This window comes from Perca flavescens, chromosome 9 (assembly GCF_004354835.1).
Source record: "Perca flavescens isolate YP-PL-M2 chromosome 9, PFLA_1.0, whole genome shotgun sequence".
Taxonomy (NCBI): Eukaryota; Metazoa; Chordata; class Actinopteri; order Perciformes; family Percidae; genus Perca; species Perca flavescens.
Window position 1 is genome coordinate 34,766,419 of NC_041339.1, and position 25,791 is coordinate 34,792,209.

Sequence of the window (25,791 nt, forward strand, 5' to 3'; positions counted from 1 at the left end):
TTCCGTCGGCAAGGTAGTGGTATTTTTAGCGTTTCGTATTGTAATTCTAAGCCGAGGAAGTGTGCCTGACTGGCGTGTGGAGAGGACAGTGAGGTTGTTGTGTTTTTAGCGGTTCATACTGTAATTTTAAGCCGAAAAAGTGTGTCTGTCTGTTGGTTACAGAGCTCCACGTGAGCACAGGCTTTTATGACTGTCAATATAGCCAGCATCTACCGTTAGCTACTCCGCTGTGCTGTGGAGTAATGTCTGGCTATGTTAGACTAGCATCTAACGTTAGCTACTCCGCTGTGCTGTGGAGTAATGTCTGGCTATGTGAGACTAGCATCTAACGTTAGCTACTCCGCTGTGCTGTGGAGTAATGTCTGGCTATGTGAGACTAGCATCTACCGTTAGCTACTCCGCTGTGCTGTGGAGTAATGTCTGGCTATGTGAGACTAGCATCTACCGTTAGCTACTCTGCTGTGCTGTGGAGTAATGTCTGGCTATGTGAGAAAAGTGTCTAACAACATTGTTGTGAATGCTGCGGTCTCAGCCTGGCAACACCCGTGAACTTCGAGTCTGGGCAGGAGGGGGCGGGGGAGACGACTCTCCAGTATTTTGGATTGGTAGTGCAGTAACTATTTTAACCGCTAGCTGCCAGTATTACATAAAATATTACATATTGCACCTTTAACAAGTAATTATTTTTGCCATCATGAGGAAGGGTTCTTTATTACAGTGCAATGTGAACATCACAAGACGTGCAATGCCAGACGTTCAAGAAAGGATCACCACACACAAGAAAACAACATTATTATTATATATTATTATTAACAACCAAGCGCATGTCCCTATTTCACTGATGCTGCAAGTCCAAAAAGGCCCAACTTTTAGTTTGGATTCAAATCAAATTAAATTTGTATGGTCCAATTTCTGTTCAATTCCTGGTTTATTCCATTTATTAAGCAATGACCATCAGTAAGTACACCGGACTGGACATTTGTATCCTTCACATATCAGCAGCAGCAGTTCTGGTTGTTTGTGTCATCCACAGTGTTTCAGTGGCCATATGTGCAGTAACAGAAAATATGGCCTCTCTGCATGGCTCACTGCAGTGGCTCGATCCCACTGACACCATGACTGCATGTCCCCCCCACACACACACACACACACACACACACACACATACAATTCTATACCTGCGAGGACCCTCTGTGACAGAAGATATTTCGTTATCTCATCCTAATTCTTAACCCTGGTACAGCCCTTTGCAGAACAATGCACCTTGAAACTTAAAGTCCTACGAAGGTAGAGATACAAGAGCACACACAACTGTCATTAACTGCTCATGCATGCACCGTCGGATCAAATATAAATATTCCATATATTATGTGCATCACTTTCTACAAATTTCCCCCAAACTTGAGTCGGATGTGTTTGGTTTTTTGGGAACTGTGCGATCTTGATCCGTGATCGCGCACTCGTCCCTCCCTCCTTCAGGCAGTTGCTAGTAGCCAAGGAGGACACAGAGGATTAAAAAAATATGGTGGACTCTTCAGAAGAGGTCATTATCTTCACTCTGGTTTCTGCGCAGGAAAGTCATCGGACGCCACAATCTTCTGAACATAGTCCTACTGAGAAATCCAGAGAGAGTTGTGTGGAGCTGATAGTCTTAATTAGCTTTGTAGCAACTCATTTGGCAATGGCTTGAATGTAACGGACGTTCATTAATATCAAAAAGTTTAAGTAGTGTTGGTACTTTAACATAACTAAGTAGTTTTTGTGACTAAACCTAACCAAACTGTGACAGTTTCACAACATTAAGGGCCATGACCATGACGTTCTCTGGTTTAGATATATGGTTGATTTCCTGCCACCGATAAAGGGGCTAATTAGCGCTTCTGTGGATTGTATTAGAGGGTAGGAATTAAATACCAACATCGTTGTAATGGTTTGGAGGACTAGTTGAAAATTTCTAGATATTTTTTGCATCATTTTTCACACATTTCCAGCAAAATTGAGTCCGATATGTTTGGTATCTTTGAGAACTTTGGGATCTTGACCAAATACAGACTGTCTGCAGAACAAGAGTCGGTAGAGATGGTGTCTCTTGCGTTGTGAATGTCACCATATTAACAGCAACAGAAAAATTGAATGTTGCAAACAACAAGAGAACACAAAGGTGACCGTTCAGTCACATCGTGCATTTCGACTATAATTGTAGCAGGGATGTGGGCGGGTGCCACACTGTGTTCGCCACTGCACCTTCCAAAAAACGCTTATTCATAATATATGTGAATGTGTTCCATATTATGCAACCGTGTGTGTGTGCTCTCCCCGACCCCACTCCATCGATGTCTATGTTTAGCAGCTTATTTGTGTCTCCAGTTAAATTGTACTTTCCACTCTAGTTATTACAGCAGCAGACGAAATATGAAAAGCGCTGAGGGCCATGGATAATAAGCCCAGAAATGGAGCAGGCAGTGAGCAAAGCGCAGCCTCATCATCACTTTACAGTCAAACATCCTCCCACACACACTCATGTATTTATGGACTGTTATTTCCACGAGACAAACATGTCCCGACGAAAACTTCGGGACAAATGGAACTCCGTCTCCCTTCCTCTCTTCCTCTGGCGTCCTCTTTCTGTCTCTCCGGGACCGTTTGCTTCGGTCTAGCACTGTAGCCAAGCAGACGAGGATCTCTCCTCCTCCCCCCTCCTTCCATCCATTTTTCTCTCAGTCTACTGTTTCGGTTTCTCCCATGACAGCACATGCTCAATCTGTGGGTTGTTTCCTTTTGAAAGAAAAAGAAAAAAAGCAGGTTTAACCACATGCTCAGTGGCTGATAGATTGTACTGTAGTGACTCCCTGACACCGGGGAACGCGTCAGGGAGATATACAACACTATTGTGTCGCTTTCTGAATCATCGCTTTATTACAACACACACACATACAGTCACACAGACAGATGCCCCCTCAGGGCACCAAATAAACGTATAGAACCCAGGAGTGAAAAGTGCACATGGGCCCATTTGTTGATACAATGCAGTGGAAGAAAAACTCAATTTCAAATGGAAATTCACAAGTAAAATGTTAGTGCTCCATTTCCGAATGCCACTTCAAACGCTGTTCTTTTAACCCTCCTGTTGTCCTCTGGTGAAATTTGATCCGTTTTCAAAGTTTCAAAAAATTGAGTTTTCTTTCAACCACATTTTCCAAAAATAACTGAATGAAGTTGGCTTGAAGCCTAGATGTGACACATAATTAGGTAATCATTTATACTTTATGTATGTACTTTACAAACCGGCAAACCAGAGGAGGACAGCAGGTGAGTACGTATAGGAAAGTGCATCGAAAGTGTCAAAGAATGCCTCCAAAGCGTTAAAAAGAAGAAGAAAGTTGCAACAAAATAACGTCAACAAAGTGTAGAAATTGGCAAAAGATAGTCGACGGAGCAGACTGATTTCATACAATTCGTATGCCATTTTTGTGTGTTATCAAGACGCATAATCGCTTTTTAGGCATAGCGAGTAGTATGAAAGGACTTAAGTCCGCAGAAGTTGGTTGGTTTGGGTGGTGGATGGGTAAAACACAGGACTTTCACCCAGGAGAACCGGGATCGCCATCTTTTTAATAAACTGTCTGTACACTTACAAAGTTTTCAATGCTTCAGTTTACATGTAGGGACCCTCATTATGTTACCGCAGAAGTGTGGTGCTATTTTGAGCCTTGTTAGTGGTGTAGAAGATTTGTTTTTACTTTCCCAGTCCCCCGAATTCTAGCGTTGTAAGCTAATCAGCGGTTCGCGCTAGCTCGTTTCAAGCTACAAACACATTTGATTACCATCAAAACATGTCCCACAGAACGGTCGACTCGGTACACATTTGTTATTAAACCCTAGGTTTTTGAGCCGGAATTGTCCTTTAAATGGAGATTCATTCTTCTACTGGAACTAAAAAAACTTGCACGGAGATTGCTTTTGGCTGAAAACTCTGCTTGAAAACCAAAACGTAGCGATATAAATGTAGCCTTAGACTCAAACGGACAGAGCCCCACCAATACTGGCAAACTCAAGACCCATACCCGGCCTGAGACCCATGTGCGTACATTTAGTCTTTATTTCTGATTGTTAGCCCGCCAGGCTAATGGAATACATCAGTTACATTCTTTCTTTTCCCCTCTCCCCACTTGGCATTGTGTAAACATGCAACACATGGGACACATGGACGCAGATGACAAAAAAAAAAAAAATTCTAAATTTCCAACATTGGTAAATAACCAAGCTGGAACTGTCTGCAACGGTCGGAGTGGCTGCTCTTCATATCTCCGGACTTGGGACAGCTTCTGTGTTGCTGCTGGCTTTGTGCCCTAGCCTAGAGCATCCATCATGTTGAAACAGAAAAGAGATGAACAGAATCTGCTGGGAGAACACTTTTGTCTCAAATCATCATTGTTTACTGTAGCATTTGGTTTTCCCCTTCATTCACACAAACATTAATGTAGATAAGCTGGTGTTCCACAGGTGTTGGAGGGTCACGATAGCTCCATTCTGCCCTCACGGCATCTGGCTTTCTATCTCATTTCTCAAAGTACAATGGCTGCTAAAAAAGAAAAAAAAGTGTTTGAGTCAAATGATTTCATTCTGTGGTTGTGGAAAATGATATGATGTGGGTTTTGGAAGCGGTTGCTTGGGGCGCAGGTGGCCTGAATGTCCTTCACACATGCACAAATAGACAATGCCCAACCTAACAGGCACAAACCTCTTTGTACACACACACACACACATACACAGACATTGAAACACAGATTACATCTAGTTTACTGAACTGCTTGTTCTTATGGACCAACAGCAGCAGTGGAAGTTTTTGGACTCAGACGAACTCCAGGGACACATTTAGACATCGGTTATCTCTGAAACTGTGTCTGTTTTTTTACAATCTAAATATAATCTGCCAGGCTGAGGCACGGTAGACAAAACCCTGATAGACAAACAGGTGGGTCCATGAATTCAAATATGAGCTTCATGGCCAAAAAGTTGTTCAGCCTCAAACAATTTTATGTTCAATTCTGGGAAAGATGCTTGAATTTGCAAAGATATCTACAATTTTAAGATGGATTTGGGGGACTTGTGTATGAAATGGATCACAGAGGCAGGATACGTGTGTTATCACAGAATGCGTAAAAAACATATTTATTTAGATTAAGGTGACATTTGTGTAATAAATCAAAGTTTTAGAAGTTAAAGAGTGCGTAACTTTCGGTTTGACGTGCCTCCATGATTAAAAATGTGCGTGCGCGTGGATTTGTGTTTCCTGGTGCATTAAATCGGTAGGTGGTATATGATATGAGCTTCCAGGCAGCGCCTTTGTCTGTGCTTAGAGTCCCTTTAAAAGGCCGTTTTGGTCTCTATGGCGACAGAAATGGCAAACTCAACACCTGATTCCCAGAAGATCACCTGAGCTTCTCTCTCTCATGCAGTACTCACACGCAAATCCTCTTCCCGAATTCTCGCCTGCAAACACAAACAGGAAGATGTATTTAGAAGTGAAAACCACAGTGTAAAAATATGCAAAAACTACATTCAATGTTTTTTCCAGTAAAAGTACAGCCGTTTTATCAGTAAAATGTATTAAGGTAGAAGTACTGAACAATTGTGCCTTCCTGAGTGCTAAATTATTGATGTGTGACCCTTTTGTGCTGGGTAGTTCCCAAGGTATTGTTAAACATTTTGTAAAAAAAATATGCTTATTTGCTTTGAAAGTGAGATGAGAAGATGGAAATCAATCTCATGGCTGTGTTAAGTACAGAGCTAGAGTCAGGCCCTGCCCAAGGGTGCTCTTTCACTTTCCCCACCCAGATTTTATCCTGTCAGTCTGGGGGGGGAGGGGTCACACTCTTGCTTCTCTAACCTTTAGGCCACCACTGCCCCATTGGATTGGACAGATAGTCTAGCTAGCTGTCTGGAGTTTAAAATGCCAACACAAAGAAAGCCCAAGGTAATGGATATCCGGCCTAAATTAGGGACATCCGGCAATCCCGGAAGTGGAACTTTGTGTGTATAGACTACTCGGGACCCCAGTGTGAAGTTGTTTGGATGAACGCTTCTCCAGAAAGCTGCAAGCAGCAATACCAGAGGCCAAAGCAAGTTCCCAACAGGCAAGTTTTAAACGGCCACTGCACTAGTGTTATTTCAATTAGTAAACATGTGGTACCGCCTGGCACACCTTCCCTTTGTAATTTTAGTCTTTTTGGAAGGGTGGAGGCACATAAAAGTGACAGCAGTAGGAAAATGAAGAGAAGCAGGTTCCACAACATCATCATTTATTCCAATTCTTTTCTGCCGGCCACTTTGTCAAGATTTCCAAACTTGTTGAAATGTTGGCGTTTTCTGTGTATTTCTTCATTCTGTTTTTTTTTTTTTACACTGATATTCAAAAAGCACCAAAAACCAATGGATGGAAACATACATACGTCATTTGATTTTGAAGTTTTATCTGGAGTCATGGGAGGAGTTGATTCATATTTGACAATGCATCATATGTGATTATACGTACGCTATGCAAATAGGCCACTTGATGCCAATCGGCTCTATTGTTAAGAAGGTTAAATGGTAAGCAGTGTGCTGATTGCCGGGGACAGCGCAGATTAATACTGCTGTTCCCATCGCCCTCCTCCTCCCTCCGTCTGCCCCTCCTTCTTCCTCTCTCTTTCTCTATTGTATGACGACAGGCAGTCAGTTCCTGTGTCATTGTTAGGGATCCATCTGCCTGGCCACACACACACACACACACACACACACACACACAAACACGCACAAACGCACAGAGCGACAGCAGCAATTAAACCTGATTGACACACTTGCAGAGAGGAGCTTTGGGCTGTGTGTCCGGCACGAGCCATCTGTGAAACAACCACACACTCTCGCGCACACACACACACACACACACACACACACATTGACATTCCTGCCAGCCCCCCCTATATTTTATTTTATTTTAATATTTAGGCAAAAGGAACCTCCATCCTGCTCCTCGTCTTCTCTTGTAATGGATAGAAGAAACTGACAAGTTTAGGGAGTGGTTGGTTGGATGGATGGATAGATGGGTGGGTGGATGAGTGGGTTGTCTGCATGGATGGATGGCAGATTGGGGGGCAGACCTTTTATTTATTGTCGCTCCCTGAAGTAGGACACCAGGCAGACAAATAGATAGACAGAGCAGCTGTAATTACTGGTGGCAGCAGCCCCCATCTAAAGATATTGTATTGATATTAGGCTGTTAACAGGAGATTACCATGTGGATGATCGGGAGTCTGGGCCAGTCTGGGTCTCCACTGTATGCTTTGGGGGCAGCTGATTATGATGATGCCATTGTTCTTTTTTATGTAAATCTCAAAAGTGCTCCACTTTTTTTTTTATTAAAAAAATGCCCATATTTTTTGGAAAATAGTTAATCATTTTAAGCAGACTGTAATCCCAATTTTGTTTGCGCACACAGAACACCCCAGAATACGCTTCAGCAGATAGAAAATCACGTTTTGAACTCAACCAAAACAAGAAAAGGGAAAAAAAGTAATTTTAAAATCCCAAAAGACCCATCCAAAAAGTCAGGATCTAAAATGCATACAACCCAAGTAGACCCAAACAGAGAGAGAACACCAACACTGGCAGCAGCATAATCCGCCATCAACTAACAAGCAGGTGCACTGTCGAAAAAAAGCCACACTACTTCCTAATGTCCTAAGAATCAATGAAAAAACACACATACTGTATTATCATAATTTAACTTGAATACGCAAACAGACATTTTGGCAATCATGGCACACACATCTGGCTCTTTAGTTGCTACTGTATATGTTTCACCTTCTTTAACAGCTAGTCGCTAACTGTGTCCCTCTGCCTTTTGGTGCTGAGCAGGTGTAGACTCAGGTTTTACAGCTTTTTTGCTGCCTGCTGTGGCCGAAAACAACGTGATGAGAGCGGTGAGAGTCAACCTCAACAGTAAAGCTGTGGGCTGTAAAAACCAAAACAATGAGCTGAAAGACGCTAAAAAACTCTGTAGAGATGTGGGGAACTGGGGAGTCGGGTGATAGTTCTCTGTGCGTGATAGTTCTCTGTGCGTTTCTCACTAAGAGGGACCCCTTTCCCATAAAACATCATTTGATCCATTGTTAATATAAAAATATTGATTATACCAGCTTTAAAAATATATAATATAATAATACAATATATGTATATATATATATATATATATCTTAAAATAACCAGCCATACACACAAGTCCTGAAACACCTAAACCCACAATCCTGTAAATCCATAATATCCATTTTAGTGTGTGTGCGTGTGCGTGTGTGTGCAGTAATCCCTGTGTTATAGGCTTCCTAAATACATGTTTGCACCTCTCTTGCATCCCTAAGCTTATGTTTAAGCTTTCATATCATTTCCTGTAACTGTACTTACCTCACTGTAGGCGGTTTGGTTTACGAGGTAAATGGCACCTTTTCCTCCATTGGAGTTATGTATACGAGCCCACTGAACAAACAGACTTTAGCTCTGAAAACGCATCGCTGTAGCGGAAAAGGGGTTATGTTCAAACAGGGTATGTTTAATCCCCACTGTTTTTGGGAACCAAAGGTCTTGTACATTTATGATGAGATAGTTTACTAAGTGTGTCATGGTGTAGGATCAGCTCGGAAGCAGGCAAGGGTTCAGAGACACTACAGCTCACACAAAACTCAAGGTACACCTAATCTGTAATCTCAGAGACATTTGTAGGCCAGTCTCTGTCTCATTGCGTGGGTTTTTTCTTTACATTGCTGAGGACCATTTCCCAAACCACATTGTAGCGATTTGGGTTTTTGAATGTTTGTCCTACCTCTCAGTCGGCCATGGTTTGAGTTCATTTCACTGTGGTACGAAAATCAACTTGAAACTTGCTTGATTTGTGTGTTCCACCTTTGTTGTCACATTGTCACATTTGGGGAGTCCCTCTGCTGTGTTACCATGCAATGGTAGGTTTAAAATAAATGAGGTTAGCATCATTTTATCTGTTCCTATTGTCAAAAAAATCCCATTGATTCCTATTGAACAATACAATACAAATGTATAGTTTCATTTTCTTTTTAAAGGCTGTGTTATTTCCTAAAACTGCCGGGCACTGTCATTTTAGAATATGCTACTCAAACAGAAGGAAATAGTGCATTTTGTTTGAGACTATTTTCAGCTGCAGATTAATACACATTTGGTCTAGTGAGTATTTGTGGCAGCTGGACGGTGCGTGGGGGATTGAGTCAAAAGTGTGTGTCTGTTCATGATAATGAAGGAACATGTCCCCCAGTGCAACAACGAGCTTTAATGGCACATAGGAATAAGATATAGGCTATCACAAGCTTTGATACACACAGTAGGATACATGTAATGTTGGTTTGTTTGCATGGTAGAAAATGCCACGTTCATAAATGTAAAATCATTCAGGTCTGCTTTGGGAAAACGTGAAGCATGTGTGATTTGTAATAAACGGTGATCCTTTAAGAATGTTTGGTAGCTACTTATTCATGGATGCCTGTTATGTCATATCCCAAAGTGGCTGCAGCAGCAGTAGCGAGAGCCAGTAGTTTGTAGCGACATAGTCAGTCAGTAGGAAGGTAAGGATTTGACTGGAAAACCACCGAATTTGTAAGTTGTTCTTCAGAGGCTGAAGTTATTTCCCTATTGGCTTTCAAATTCAGCTTCTGAGCTTGCGCACAGAGGCTCGATCAGAGGCGGGACTGGGGAAGAAAGGGGCTAAACAGAGGGGGGGGGACGTAGCATTAAAATAACACAGGCAGAATGGGTGAGTGTAATAATTTTCTTCCTTATGTTAGATAAGTTGTAACTGATTGTAGGTTAATATGTTTTACGCCAAGGATATATTTGTATTTACTTTAAGTGTGTCACCAGGGAAGTTAAATTGCCACACCCCTGTAATGCTCGGCGCAGTGGTTTGTCCCAGCCGTTGTCAGCCCTTGCCAGCCTCCTCTTGTCAGAGTTCTTCTTAAAATGAAGCAAGAAAGCCGGCGGCATCAGCGGAGGAGAAGGAAGGGGACTGAAATGTAGAGCTGGCATCTACTTTCCCATCGTTTAAGGACGCTTTTATGTACATATAGAGGGCATCCAATGAAGAGCCCTAAGTTATTAACTTTATTATTATGTCGGAGGGAGCAGTCGCAGCCCGGTGCTTGCTGTACACAGTTCGTCTATTTATTCCAGTCTGAAGCAGGAATTCAGATAGAAGTCTCAAGTAGATAGATTAGCATTAACGTCGGTTAGTTTTTTGACACCCGTTCGCTTTTTATAAGCTTTTTCCCCCCCCTTTTTGTGGAGAAAGATTGTCAGGTTAAGCCACACGGAAGCAATGTATAATACAGTCTGGACAACGGAAAAAGCCGGCGAGGAAGAGGACTGGAGGGACGTGATGATGCCCTACTCCACAGAGCTGATATTTTATCTGGAAATGGACCAACCGCCAGGTAGGGAGGCCTGGGACGCTAATATTCGAACATGTTAGTTGGGCTCGAGCTAGCTGGAGAGGAGGTGTAGTGTTTGGTTTGGTTTCTGTTCGAATTGGTGGAAAGTTTTTTAAAAGCGTAATGTTACATCCTGCTGCTCCTCATACCCGCCCCCTCCCCGGCTGGCTTAGCGACATTTGGGTCGTTTTTTTTCTCTAGGGATTTCACAGTGTCTGCTCATTTTTAAGGTGACATTTTTTTATTAGTTTTTGGCAGTGCATCATTAACATTACTGCCATAGCTAGTTTCGACATCAACCTATCGCTATTCTGCTTTTGCTATAACGTAACTGTGGAGCTTGTAACTTGAGCTTTTAATAAGAAAGACGTTTTATCTTTACATTCGGCTGTAATGACAGTTATCGGCACCAATGACAGTGCTTTAAACGTAATGTACAGTTGTGCATCCGGTTTTAGCAGAAATGCTATGATCCTTTGTACATTTCCGTGCTTATTTGTGCTGGGACACAGTAACGTTAGCTGCAGCTCTCCAAACCTGCACTCACAGACCCATTTGGAGACAATAGTCCCATGTAGTATGTGTTTAGAGGCAGCCGAAATCCTCCTCCTGCATATAATGTGATATGATAAATAAATAGCAAAGGTGACCGAAATCGCAGCCCAAATCGTTTTGGACTAAAATGCAATAAACACCAACGCAGTTCTTTTTTGTAGCCGAATTTGCTCCTTTAACCAAAACCACATTGGTGCAACTACCTGCGCACTTCCACTGTTTTTACTCCACATTCAAAGTCTAAAAATCAACCAGCTCCATCCGGATCATCCCGAAATTTTGCTCTGCCCGGTGCCGACAACGGGAAAGGGGGGGATGGGACACGGAGAACAGAGAGGGGGGTGGGGGGTGTCCCGAACATTGAACGAAACCGGGAATAAAAGGTCCCGAAAATTTCATAAGCATAAAACCGTTCGCTGACGCGCATTTATACGACTTTGTGCCTCTATTTAGCAAACTGTCATCCAGATTTGAATACGTTTCATTCAGTCTTTCATTCATTCATTCCTTCCTCGGCAATTGTGCCAGTGTCATTTGACTCCCAGCCCCCCCTCTCTTTTCTCCCCTCGGTGCGTTGAATGGATCATGGCGCAGATGTGGGACGTTGTGTTGTTTCCAGGAGGCGCTGTTGAATGCAGTTTGCCCGGTAGCTCTGTCCCCTTTTTCCCTCCTTTCTCTAGCCCGCATTTATCTATTGACATGTAATGCATATTCTGCAGCCGCCACAAAGTGCAGCATTATGTCATATCTTCGGCATGTTGGAGAGATAATGCAACATCAACAACAAAAAAACCCTCAGGTTAAGATGCTTTATCAAAGAAAGTATTTCAACCATTAGATCAGTCACTCAAACTGTATTCAGGGTGAATACTCTGAAGTCTGTACCAGCAAGTAGGATGAAAAATATGCTTCATGCACAGTTACATTTTCTAGTCAGTTCAGTTCTAATTTGAGGTACTGATGCAATATCTCCAGCCTGCTTTTGCTCATTTAAATTGAACTCCTCCGTTTTTGTTCCTTTTTGGCTGAACAAGAGAGGAATTGATTCTTTCTCTGTGTCCATTTGACAGCCATTGTGTTGGAGCTACAGTAGAGTGAATGGGCAGTGCTCCTCAACTCAACGCGTTGGGGATGTGAATGCAGCACACTGGCTCTTTACTGGTGATTCACATATTTAAGTGCCGCTGGACCTGGTTTTATATAGCACCTGGAGCCATTCATTTATTCATTCATGCTTATATTTATATATATATATACACATTGTCATGGCTGAGAAGCGTGTGCGTGTGTGATTTTATAGCCGACTCAGGCTTTCTGTGCCTTATATGCTGAGTGTCTTTGTCTTGACATAGCCTAACTGTCATGGAATTGGAAGAGGCAAAGAGGGTGACTGAGAGGCAGAAAAGTGGAAGGAGGGATGATTGAAGGGTTGAGGAGAGAAGTGAAGAAAACGTCGGGAGAAGACAAGTGTCTTACGGTCATTCATTATAGTATTTATTATTACACTGGAATTGAAACTCGAGTGACATTTAGGGGGGTGTGTGGGGTCTTTAGCACAGGTGGAGTGCCACTGCCACCCCTGGGGGAGGGCAAAGCCTACCTTTCCACTTGCACGTGTGTGTGTATGAACGTGAATGTGGGGAGCACACTGAGTCTCGTCTTAACTTTCTTTGCATTTCTTCCCTCATTTACAGCAAATCCCATAATACTGCACATTACTTCCCCAGTTCTCCTACCATCCAGGTAGTGTCTATTCACACCTACCCAGCATGAAAATCAACTTGCACAGGCTTTAAGTAAGATACAGTTCTATAACCGTTTAAACATCATGTTTGCATTTGATTTTGTGAAATTGTGCTAATGTAGGGCAGATTTAACAAAGCTATCTGCACTTTAGACCACCTTGTTATGCAACAGTTATGTCACTTTGACAACAATGAAAGCAGCAGAGCTGCCTTTTCTTAAGTGAGTAATCAACTAATTGCTCATTAAGGTCCGTAGTCAATCATGTTCAACAATGACGTGATCATATTGTTTTTTTTCAAAATTCTGTTTTCCAAATTAATAATTTAGTGCAAAAAGAAATGAGTTGCAAGTAATTTTGTCACTGCACTGAACATCAATGTAAATATCTGTAAATGCAATTTGCCCAAATGTGCGACATTGGGATATATATTGGAAAAATGTTATTGTTAATATTGTGTGTGTGTGTGTGTGTGTGTGTGTGTGTGTGTGTGTGTGTGTGTGTGTGTGTGTGTGTGTGTGTGTGTGTGTGTGTGTGTGTGTGTGTGTGTGTGTGTGTGTGTGTGTGTGTGTGTGTGTGTGTGTGTGTGTGTGTGTGTGTGTGTGTGTGTCCTATTGAAATCACCATTATTTAACTTGAACAGTTTACACAATAAATACATTTTTTACTCTCCTTTTTTCCTGATTAATCTGTTTTTGTGACGGTTAGGGGCCGAAAACGTAATTGCAATTTAAAATTTTGATTAATTGCACAGCCCAACTATTACTTTGTTATTTTTTACACGGGCTAATTTATGCGACCGCAGCAGTGTAGAGCTGCTGCTGTTGATATCAGTGACATGCACAGTGGAGATGTCAAAGCCTGTTTACATCCAGACATAATCATCATCTGCAAGGTCGGTCTGACATGAGGAGAGCCTTTCTATCAGCATCATAATCGGGAACAAAACTAAACAATCATATCCAAAAGTATAACGGAATCCGAATTCAGTCTTAGGTCCACTTACTTGAGCTTCTTCTGGAGCTTTCAAACGTATCGGCACAAGCTTTTTATCCGAGGATACCGTTTGCTCAGTGAGTTGTCATGATGGAGATGGATTTAGTTGACATGATGCATCCACTCATAGCTCCTTCACATTTAGTTTTTATAAAGCCAAAAAGAGGTTATTGCCTCAAATATTTAATATTTCAGATCGGATTGCGAGGATCATAAAAGAAACCTGATGGTCTGTATGAAGGTACAACGTAAAAGCAGACTTTTATTACAGTATGTTGAGTCAAATTGTGACATTCTTATGGGAAAACGTTGGAAGTATTTTGCAATTTTAGATAAACGTAAACCTAATAAGTGATATTTATATTAGCGGACTGGCAGTTGGTTGAATTTGTTTGGCTGTGTATTCATATTTAAAGGGTTTTTGAAGGCAAAAATACCAAATATTGTTTGTTTTGCAGCTCGTCAGCTGGGAGGATTGTCTGTTTTTTTCTCGGTTTTATATCATTTTAAATGAATTATCCTTTTAGTTTGATTGGACAAAACAATAGAAGGTATCATCTTGGACTTCGATGAGCATTTTTCTAACAATAACACATAATTATTGAATATATTAGCAGACCTAACTATGTGTGGGATTACATTGTATGTTTATTGCCTGAAATAAGCTATGAATAAGTGAATAAGTGAGTCTCTTAAACACCCATTCAGCTGCCAGTCTCGCTGTGTTCAATAGGAGACGACCTGTTGATTTAGCGCTCGCTGCTGCGCGGTTGTCTCGGAGTGTGTGTGGTGTCCCAGAAGGAATTGATATACCACTGGATAACTCCACCTCCCTTCCTTCCTTCCTTTCTTTCTCTCTTGTGAGGCACGCCCCCATTGCTGCCTTCCGATTGGCCAAAGGGGCGGGCCTCTGTGCAGGGATTAGTTCGCGCGTCGCCTGTCTTTTAGGTTCAGCCTCGCTCGCTCTTTTCTTCAGTCGGACTGAGCAAGAGGCAGAGGTGGAGGAGGAGGTAGAGGAGGAGAGACCCAGATCAACAGAGAGAGAGGGAGGGAGAGAGAGAGAGAGAGAGAGAGAGAGAGAGGGAGTGAGTGAGAGTGAGTAGGCGGGAGGAGGGAAACAGCTGAGAGACGAGTGACAGCATGCAGCTAACGGGGAGTACGATGGTAGAGGACGGTAAGAGAAGGATTTTGTCTTTTGTGTATTTGCTTTTTGGTCTCTTTTGTTGCTGCCTTGGTTTGTCGTTGGTTGCTTTCTCAGACTTGACTTTTCCTGTTCCAATCTGTGCATTTATTTACTAGTTTCACACCTTTTTTTTTCCCTTTCTATTTTGCTTTAATGTTGTTGCAACCCCCTCTTCTTTGATTCTTCTTTCAGCACACGACCTAAAGCTTTCAGAGTGTGTGTCTGTGTGTGTGCACATTTGTCTTTATTCTTTCCCCTGTTGGTAGTTTGCTTTTGAACCCTACAATTTGGGGAACTAGTGCAGTTGATCCCCAGAAAGTTACTTACCAAGCAAAAAAATGCCAAACACTCTCTGGTTCCAGCCTCTCAAATGAGAGGATTTTCTGCTTTTCTCTGTTTTTATGTTGTCATTTTAATATATTTTTTTTTAATTTTTAGTCCGACAAAGATGTTGCATTAGACCTAGACGTACATTTTATCGACAAAATGTACGTCTACAGTTGCAGCAATCTGGACTCGGACTGGAAAACTAAAGTCGTACGCTGTTAAGCATCACCATGTGTGAGAGTTGAGTGTGTGTGCTTCCACAGCCGTGATGCTGAAACACACCCCCTTACTGTAGATGCACACACACACACACACACACATACAACACCTGCAACTCCTTACTTTGTCCAGATGTAAAGTTGTGGAAATAGAACAGATTGAGGAGCAGATTAATTGTGTGTGTGTGTGTGTGTGTGTGTGTGTGTGTGTGTGTGTGTGTGTGTGTGTGTGTGTGTGTGTGTGTGTGTGTGTGTGTGTGTGTGTGTGTGTGTGTGTGTGTGTGTGTGTGTGTGTGTGTGTGTGTGTGTGTGTGTGTGTGTGGTGGTGTGTGTGTGTGTGAGGTGGTGTGTGTGTGTGTTTCGAGGTGTGTGTGTGTGGCTGAGCGCTGCTCCTTTGTCTGTTGAGGGGGAGGGAGGCTGCGCTGACGGTTGCCTTTGTTCACCGTCCCCCTTGCGCTCTCTCAGAATATGATGCAGTGGTTGTGACCGATTTTTGTGTTTTTTATTTTTTTACTGATTTTAAAACGATGCATTTGTGTAAAACAAATGGCTTTAATATTTTACGACATTTTTCCATTCTGTCCTCTTTGGTAGGACGGTTGTCATGAGTCAGTTTGACTTGTTTTATGCAGGACAGATGTTGAAAAGTATGGAGCAGTGTGCAGGAGGTGTGTCCAGTGGACTTTTGCAACAAAGGATGGGACTGTTGCTCCTGTTTACTGTCCTGTTGTTGTCTTTCATAGTAGTGCTGAAACGAGACGGAATGATTTATTTTTATGATGATGACAATTTAAACTTCAGATCAATTCATCTTTTAGTCATTCGTTAGTAAGTCCAGTTCTTAGTTTTGTGGATTTGCTGCTTTTTATACATATCAATTGAAATTAAATATTTTGTTTTTTAAAAATAGAAGGTTGAAATGTTGCTCAAACAACTTGTGTGTGTGTGTGTGTGTGTGTGTGTGTGTGTGTGTGTGTGTGTGTGTGTGTGTGTGTGTGTGTGTGTGTGTGTGTGTGTGTGTGTGTGTGTGTGTGTGTGTGTGTGTGTGTGTGTGTGTGTGTGTGTGTGTGTGTGTGTGTGTGTGTGTGTGTGTGTGTGTGTGTGTGTGTGTCGTGGGAGGAGTCAAAGAGAGGGGAAAAAAGTGAGAAGGATGGGGAGAAGGAGAACAAAGGGAACAGGAGAGAGAGTTTGTGTGTTTTTTTATTATTATTTGACATGTCATACAAAAGAAATATACATTGCTTTACATTAATGTCCAAACCAGAGTTTAAAGTAGATTGAATATAATCTGTGTTAAGGTTGGTTAAGAAGATAACATTTTGGCCATAACTACAACTTGTCATGACTTTAGAGCTGCAAAGATTAATCGATTAGTTGACACCTAATAAATCACCCGGGAAATATTTTGATAATTGGTTTAAGTTTTTTTTTTTTTATGACCAAAAGTCAAACTTCTCTGATGTTAGCTTGTTAAATGTGAATATTGTTCTAGTGTCTTCTCTCCTCTGTGACAGTAAACTGAATATCTTTGCGTTGGAGACAAAACAAAGACAGTTGGGGACAAAACAAAGACAGTTGGGGACAAAACAAAGACAGTTGGGGACGTCATCTTGGACGAAAGCTAAGATCGTAATTTTTCACTTTTTTTTTTTTGGGACATTTTATAGAGAAAATATTCTACAGCTGCAGCCATAAACTACTAATGACTCAATCCTATCAAGTTTGTATTACATGTCAGTGTTTTTAGCTAGCTCTGCTGCCCCAAGTGGCCAAACAGTTAAAACAGCTTTAATTACTACTTTAGTTACTAATTAGATTGACAGCAGTAGAATGCAAACAAAGGAACCACAAATCCAACCGTATGTAACGGTGAACGGTAGAGTCGTGAGTGATCACAGAGATCATGTTGGGTGTCATTTCCCCAGCCTTATATTCTCTCCCTGTGCATTGTGGGAATTCCCCTGTCGGTTTTTCTGTCATCCATGTGTGCGTGTCCTCCGGTAATTGGTGAGGCCTGAATGTTTCAGGACACTCCAGCTGAAGGAAAACGCTCCTCCGGTGGCATTTCAGGGTACATTCATCAGCGGACTTTCCCTCTTTTTAAAGGGCGCTGTCCACATCAGGCCTGCGTGTGTGTGAGAACTGATTTATGATGTCGAAGCGCTCCAGTAATTGCATTGCTGTTCCTTAAACTGTATCCAGGTGTGTGTGTGTGTGTGTGTGTGTGTGTGTGTGTGTGTGTGTGTGTGTGTGTGTGTGTGTGTGTGTGTGTGTGTGTGTGTGTGTGTGTGTGTGTGTGTGTGTGTGTGTGTGTGTGTGTGTGTGTGTGTGTGTGTGTGTGTGTGTGTGTGTGTGTGTGTGTGTGTGTGTGTGTGTGTGTGTGTGTGTGTGTGTGTGTGTGTGTGTGTGATGCTAGCTCTGTTTGGCACACATCATGGCAACAAACACAAGAGCTTCTGTTTGTTAGGCTGTTGGCATGCTCAGGCTGGATTGAACTTTAGCTCAGGTTTTGTTATTATTTTCCAAACTTAAAGGCAGAGGCTGTTAGTTAAGGGTCTCCCCACATTCCTAAAACCAAAAGGTTTAAAGCTGCCGTCAGTCCAAAGTTGACGGACTATGTATGGTTTGAGATTTTGTTATAGTGCCTGTAGTTTTGGTTCTGATTTTTTTTTTTTAAACACAAGAACCTTAACTTTTCAAATGTTTAACGAGGTCTAAACACAAGCAACTGTACAAGAACTTTGCCTAAATCAAATAAAGTTAAAAACTGGCACAATTAGAATTTTTCATTTCTGTTCCACGAATACATAAACAAGATTACAAATAGGCCTATAATCGTTATAAAAAAATTTTTTTGTGGGGAGGGCATTTTGATAGGACAGCTGAAGACCTTGAAGGCAAGCAGTTAAAGAGTTTTTGATACTGTACTTTAAATTGGCAATTGACAAACTCCCATTTCTCTAGAGACTGTAGCTGCAGCTGCAGCATGTTGATTGACATGTTTTAATTATGTAAAGATATGTTCAGGGAGTTCAGATAGAGCCTATCAGGGCCATACTTAATTCAGTGTGTTATGTCACTATTTTTGATAGCCTACTGTACTTAAATGGCCAGTATGTATTTTCTTTATTCATTGAAGCCTCTATGTTTACAGGCTTGTGGTGATGCGCAATGTGCTATAGGTGGCAAAAAATATCTGTTTGGTGCTGCCAATTTGTTTTGTCAGTTATTTTGTGCAATAAACATTACACTCGTGAGTAAAGAAATCATGGCAGAGAATCGTGATATCAATTCTAAGCTAAAAAAACAATATTTGAAATAACGCAACTCTTTAAGTGTGCCGTTTTTTTTAAATGTCATGGCATCACTCCTAGATATATGATGCAGAGTGCAAACCAAAAGGTAACCAGTCAAGTTTCTGTTGGACTTCCAACATTGTCTGCTGTGATGAGAACTACAGAAGATTCCCTACGTCCTCCCCTGCAGCAGCTCAGTGGGAGGATGAGTTCAAAGGCAGGAGAAACCGTATGAAAACAAGAGCGTTGGCAGTTGTAACAAACTTCCCTCTCCCTCCTCAGGACCTGAAATGTCTTTTAAAGGCAGCAGCTAACTTTTACCCTGCATTAAGGCTCTTAAGTATGTGTGTGTTGCATGACAGAGAGAATAATTACTAGGAATGATGTATGGGCTGTATTTGCCATGCTACTGTTTGCCTGTGTAATTAATAACACGGTCACCAACTGCACCGCTGCTGCATTTGTGTGGAGCTATAAGGAGGCTATAGGAGTCTCTAGCCTTTATGGTGTCATTTGTGTGCGTATATATGGTCGAACGAAGCAAAAAAAATAATAATCCTAAGTGATGAAATTTGCGGAGAGTTTTAACTTTGTGTAACAATGCTTTGCTTGCTCTCCATCTGCAGTCATGGGTGGATGGCTGAACTTTTGCCGCAGAGCTGTAGAGAAAACACACACACGCACTCTCACACACAAAAAAAAAAAAAAAAAAAAAACAGGTCAGGCTACAATGATAACGTGTTGTCTCGTTCTCTCCTCCAGCTCTTCCTCCGAAGCCAGCGAAGCCACAGCCGCCCTCGTCGGTCGGGGTGGGAGGGGGCAGCAGCAATGGCACCAAGGATGGAGGAGCAGGGGGCTCACTGCAAGAGGCCGAGTGGTACTGGGGGGACATATCCAGGTAACAACGCACTCCACGCACATGCTGGGTCTTAAGATGAGAGGGATCTTTCACTCTCAAATTGCAGCGATGCTGATGGCATTTTCCTCAAACGTCATTTGTATCGTTTGTGCTCTACATAAGATACTCGTTGTGTGAAAAAGTATGTAAAGTTGGTGTATGATGTGGATGAGTACAAATTGAATGGAAATCTAGTCCCTTAAAGGTCCAGTGTGTAACGTGTTTAGTTGTTCATTATCAAAATCTGTGTTGCCCGTTCACTAACTTGTCCTTTTTCATGAATATTTACCTCCACCATCAATTCAAAGTATTCCTTTTGGCTTGAAATTTTACATTTGCGTTCACATGAACTGGGGTAGACGCTCCATATTCATGCTCCATCTTGAAATACGTTAGCCGGTAAGGGACATACAGGACATACTGCTCCGCCTTTGGCATTTTCGCTGTCACATGATAAACTCACAGGTGCTGCTAATGCTGCTAATGGGTATCGTAGCTTCCTGGCCCCAGCAAGTTTGAAGAAGGACACATGGAGGACCATACATATTCAAAATCTTCTTCTTCGCCCACAAAATTAAAAAGGAGATTGAAAAGAGCAAGAGATCGTCTTTTTGAAGCGTAAAGGCTACCGTAGCTGTAATATGTACTTTGAACTGCGTGGCGCAAGAGAGTTGATTGCGATGTATGATCTCAACGCTAGATGGGAGAAATTCCTACACATTGGACCTTTTTTTTATTTTTATTTATTTTTTAAAGCACCAAAACTATTTTTAGGATATTAATCTTTGTTTTAAAGTAGCGATTGACGAGACATGGGCGTGAAAATACCCTTTGACATGGTTTGTGTCTGTAGTAAGGACACTTCAAAGGACAAAACTGCCCAAAAATTCTTTTTATGTTTTGATTTTATAGCAGTAACCTGGTCAGAAACTGAAGGGGAAAAAAATATATCAATTTAAAACTAAATGTTGTGAGTTGATGAGTTTAAATTCAATGCTTTTCTGCTGTTAGGGTCACAAAGGGTCATCTCTGCACTTTTTTATGTGTAAATCTGTTAAAAATAAAAAAAACTGTTTAGGCTGTTGTGACTCCCTTACCTTACTAAGTGCAGGTTAGCTCTCAGACACAATTCACACATACTCAGAGGGTAACCACACCTACCTACGATGCAGACAGCCAGTCTGCCACCTTTAACACACACACACACACACACACACACACACACATCTCAAGCAGAGACGCTGTTGGCTGGGATCAGTCTGTCCAGCTAGTCACTCCCTACATCATTTAATTGATGGACTGTTTACTTTGAGGTGTGTGGTTGCGGGGAAAGTCCTCATCGCCTGCCACTGATAATTGAAGGCAGACTTTTCAAATAAAAACCATCTGTACACAAATTACTCAACCGACTCAAACTCTTATTTACAATTATTTTTTTTTTGTCTTCAGGGAGGAGGTGAACGACAAGCTCAGAGACATGCCTGATGGGACCTTCCTGGTTCGGGATGCTTCCACCAAGATGCAGGGCGACTACACGCTCACACTGAGGTAAAGTCCTAGTTTAGTTGATATCCGAGTCACGAATGGAGTGTTTAAAATCACCGGGCGGGGGGTGGTTAATGGAGGCTGGAAGGAGTGGGTGATTACTACTTTTCCACTTTTTATGAAGCCATCCCTCTAGTTAAGTACAGATTGAGGGAAATCATGTGTTGAGAAGCATTCTTGCCTACACAGCATCCTGGTAAATTGGAGCAAATCGCCCACTTCCCTGGAAGTAAAATGCTTGAGGGGGAACTAAGCCCGAATGAGAAGCTTCTGAAGTGTGAATATTAAGGAGAATAATCTGTTGGGGGATGCATTTTCAGCATTTTTTCCCCCCCTAAAAAAAGGGTTTGACTATGGTGATATGTACTAATCCCGTCTCCTCTTTTTCTTGTTTTCGTGTTCAGGAAGGGAGGCAACAACAAGCTGATAAAGATCTACCATCGGGACGGGAAGTACGGCTTCTCCGACCCCTTGACGTTCAGCTCGGTGGTGGAGCTCATCAGTCACTACAGACACGAGTCCCTGGCTCAGTACAACACCAAGCTCGACGTCAAGCTCATGTACCCCATCTCCCGCTTCCAGCAGGTCTGCATACACATTATTCACACACACACACACACATCCATCCATCCAACAAGATACACGTTTTGCTGTTAGGACTTTATTTAAAAGGAAAGTCTTTACAACCTAGGTCTTATTTTGATCTCAGTTGAGGTGTAGCATTTTAGCACTTGGCTTTGTTGTAGAAAAACATTTGATGTGGACTCATTGACGTGAGCAAATCCCTGCAGCAGGTCCACTGTCTCGTGGAAAGCTTGAAACCAGAGTGGAGGCTGTTAGAGGAGCAGATTAATGCCCTTGGGTTTTAAATGACACGTTCACCCTTCACATGTGGTGTAACGTGTAGGTGTTTACATACTTTTTGACCGTCAACTGTAGTTATGTGCACAGGCAGTTTGACAACGCAGTGGACGATTTTAAAAGACAGTTCCGGTTGTTTTCTGTGGTTGGGAATATTTGATTAAACCATATTTGTTTGAAACCTGTCTGGTAACTCATATTGGACTCCTTTGTAAGGCCGTGTCCTCTAGTGTCGGCATATATTTTCAGGTCTCCGGTCATACCAATGTGATCATAACCGATGGTACGAAAATAAGACTTTGCAAAGAATACAAATTCATCTTTTAATAGTTTTGTCTTTTCTTGATCTTGGGGACAGAACTCCCTCTCACTAACAGTTTCTACTACATTTGAAACCCATTTCCAACCAGTGTCCTGTGTAGACCCCCACCTACACCTCCTCCCAACCCGGCGGCCTGTGCTGGGTGTTTCCACTCCAAACTGCAGCGGCAGCAAGATCTCTGCTCGCTGAAATATTCCCCCATTTGCCGGCCTCCCACCCCCCCCCACACCTCCAACCCATGCCACGCTCCTTAAATAATTGCACACATCCGCGGTGTCAAAGGGCCGTTGTTGCATTTATTCCCTTCCTCCCCCGCTGCACTCGTTTTGCCAGGCGAGTCATTACTCAGAGCGGTGCAGTGTCTCCAAGCGTGCACACCTTTGCCGTGCACCCGGGGCATTGTGGGTGGTTAATTAACGAGCCTGTTCAGGAGTCACTCTCGCTAAGCAGAATCGGGAGGTGAAGGGAGCAAACGCGCACATGCACTTTTTTCCCTCTGTCCCTAATTACAAAAAGCTCTTCATTCTTTCACGTCCAACACTTATGCATGCCGCCTTTTCCCTTTTGGCTGTCTGTGCGCCGCCCGCTCTCTAATGCTTTTTCCTTTTCTTGTCCTCAATCCCTCAGGACCAGCTGGTAAAGGAGGATAATATTGACGCCGTGGGGAAGAAGCTGCAGGAATACCACAATCAGTACCAGGAGAAGAGCAAAGAGTACGACCGACTGTACGAAGAATACACCAAGACCTCGCAGGTACACCTATACTTCTGTGTAGTGACTGGAGTTTTTACGGTTTTAACAGAAAACCAAAAAAAAGTGGATTGCGTTTTCTGTCCTGTCCACTCACTCGCCACCTCTTCTCTCCTCCCCCAGGAGATCCAGATGAAGCGGACGGCCATCGAAGCTTTCAACGAGACCATCAAGATCTTCGAGGAGCAGTGCCACACGCAGGAGCGCTACAGCAAGGACTACATCGAGCGCTTCCGCCGCGAGGGCAACGACAAGGAGATCGAGAGGATCATGATGAACTACGAGAAGCTCAAGTCCCGGCTCGGAGAGATCCACGACAGCAAGGTGCGGCTGGAGCAGGACCTGAAGACACAAGCCATGGACAACCGGGAGACGGACAAAAAGATGAACAGCCTGAAGCCCGACCTCATACAGCTCCGCAAGATCAGGGACCAATATCTAGTGTAAGTGCAGAAGACCTCATTAAATATTAGTCCAGCGGGCCATGGAGCTCAAGTGTGAAATATATTGATGAACCTCGTAGGGCTGCTCCCTCTCAGTCGATTAGTCGTCTTAGTCAACTTAGATTTTTTTAGTCCATTAGTCATGTTTGATGCTTTTTTTTTGAATGACTTATTTCCAAGAAACGTACGAGCACATCTCTGGTAAACACAAGAATTAAAGTGGTGCTTTTGCGTGACTTTTTGCAGAGAAACTCAGATTTACAGATCTGTCGATTAAATCAACAAATCAATTAGTCGATTCAATTGAATGAGTGTTAGTCGACTAAGAATTTCTTTAATCGAGCACATCCCTAGAACCGCAGTCCTGGAAATGCAGCATCTCACATGAGCTTGGTTTCGATGCTGTCAGACGTGCCGTTTGTCACTTCATTCAATTTCTGTTCACTGCATCGTAAACCACGTTGTCGCCTTTTAAACGGATTTCTAGTACTGTAGTAGTTACGGTTCTTTCTTTCTTTCTCTTTAGCTGGCTCAATCACAAAGGAGTTCGTCAGAAACGAATCAACGACTGGCTGGGAATCAAGAACGAAAACACGGACGAGTGAGTCTCTACTTTTTTTTTTGTTTGTTTTTTTTAAGAGTTTTTCCACCCTGTCCTCTGCCAATAACCTGCCACTGTGCATCTGTGTTGTTACTTCATCCCGTCCTCCGTGTTCACCATGTGTCTCTCTCGTTGTGCAACTGTGCGGGTGCAGAGGCTACTTTGTGACCGAGGAGGACGAGAACTTGCCCCACTACGACGAGAAGAGCTGGTTCGTCGGGGACCTGAACCGGACGCAGGCCGAGGAGCTGCTCATCGGGAAGCCCGACGGAGCGTTTCTCATCCGAGAGAGCAGCAAAAAGGGCTGCTACGCCTGCTCCGTGATGTGAGTACACACCGGACGAGACTTTGGTGATCTTTCAGGCGAAAACCAGTTGCACATTGTGAGCGCGCAAAGCGCCGTTAGCATTGCCATTAGCCTTGGTTAGCAGGTAGCATTTATCCCCTCGAATCAAATGACTATTTTACAGATAACAGCTGCTTTACTGTTCAATTAAAGACCCAATACTAGACGTGTACCAATTAACAGTCTCCATATTCCATGTGATTATTACTAAATGACAATCTTTTCCAGGAACCCTCCTAAGGCCATAGCAGTTTCTTTGTAAGAATTACAGAACAAAAAGTTTGAGGAAATAATCTAAAAATGTGGACAGAAAACATTTAAACAGAAATTATTTTTTTTTTTTTTAAATGTGGTCTGACCGGAGGCCAAAAGGTCAGCTTTTAACATCCACGTTCCTGACGAGCCGGCCTAACCAAACCTGTCTTCTTGTGTCCCCCCCCCCAGTGTCGAAGGCGAGGTGAAGCACTGCGTCATCTACAGCACGCCGCGCGGCTTCGGCTTCGCCGAGCCCTACAACCTGTACAGCAGCCTGAAGGACCTGGTGCTCCACTACCACCAGACCTCCCTGGTGCAGCACAACGACTCGCTCAACGTGCGCCTGGCGTACCCCGTCTACACACCGATGCCCTCCGGACGCAGATGAACCGCACCCCAAAACCACCCAGCCACGACCCCACAGAGACAACGTACCCAACCCCCCTATCGGGGAAGGAAGAACGGGGAGAGGGAAGGAAGCAAGCAAGCAAGGAGGGAGGAGGAGGAGGAGGAGGAGGAGGAGGAGGAGGAGGAGGGGGGGGGGGATCAGTTGACCTACAAAGCAACCCCAACACCAGACCCCGATACCGATAGAAATGAAAACACTTGCTGCCACACACACGTCAGCCACCTTGGAGTTATATATATTTTTACAAGAACAATTTCGGAGGGCATTCTTTCTAAAGACTGCTTGATTTGCACAAGGAAGTTTTAAATGTTTGTGAATGTGAAGAAGAAGAAAAAAAACAAACAATAAGTGACTGAAGGAAAGGAAGGAAGGAAACGGAGTTAGGAGACTTCAGAGTTTCAGGTTGACCCCGCTGCTACCTAAACTCCAGCTCAGACTTTTTAACCAGAAGCTCAAACAACACACGAACGACGAAGACGACAAAACATTCCCAAATCTCCTTCTTTCTTTCTTTTTGGGCCGTTCTTTTCCTTTTGCACCTCAGATGATTATATTGCG

The 25,791-nt window shown here is 42.8% G+C and overlaps 1 protein-coding gene across 3 annotated transcripts in view; it reads left to right on the top strand.

Annotated features, from left to right (window-relative positions):
• The window catches only part of pik3r3b (phosphoinositide-3-kinase, regulatory subunit 3b (gamma)), a 133,834-nt gene extending 108,521 nt beyond the window's left edge, over nt 1–25,313 (top strand). Inside the window, exons 1-9 of one of the 3 annotated variants that reach the window (XM_028586889.1) lie at nt 10,032–10,487; nt 19,566–19,701; nt 21,151–21,249; nt 21,651–21,831; nt 23,057–23,182; nt 23,303–23,622; nt 24,149–24,223; nt 24,378–24,548; nt 25,014–25,313. In XM_028586889.1, the coding sequence (XP_028442690.1) occupies nt 10,373–10,487; nt 19,566–19,701; nt 21,151–21,249; nt 21,651–21,831; nt 23,057–23,182; nt 23,303–23,622; nt 24,149–24,223; nt 24,378–24,548; nt 25,014–25,212 (1,422 nt within the window). In that variant the 5' untranslated portion in view covers nt 10,032–10,372 and the 3' untranslated portion in view covers nt 25,213–25,313. Of the gene's footprint in view, nt 1–10,031; nt 10,488–14,867; nt 14,954–19,565; nt 19,702–21,150; nt 21,250–21,650; nt 21,832–23,056; nt 23,183–23,302; nt 23,623–24,148; nt 24,224–24,377; nt 24,549–25,013 lie in introns of those variants that run through there. The other 2 variants (XM_028586890.1, XM_028586891.1) reach the window with 2 other exon arrangements.
• Nucleotides 25,314–25,791: the final 478 nt, after the last annotated feature.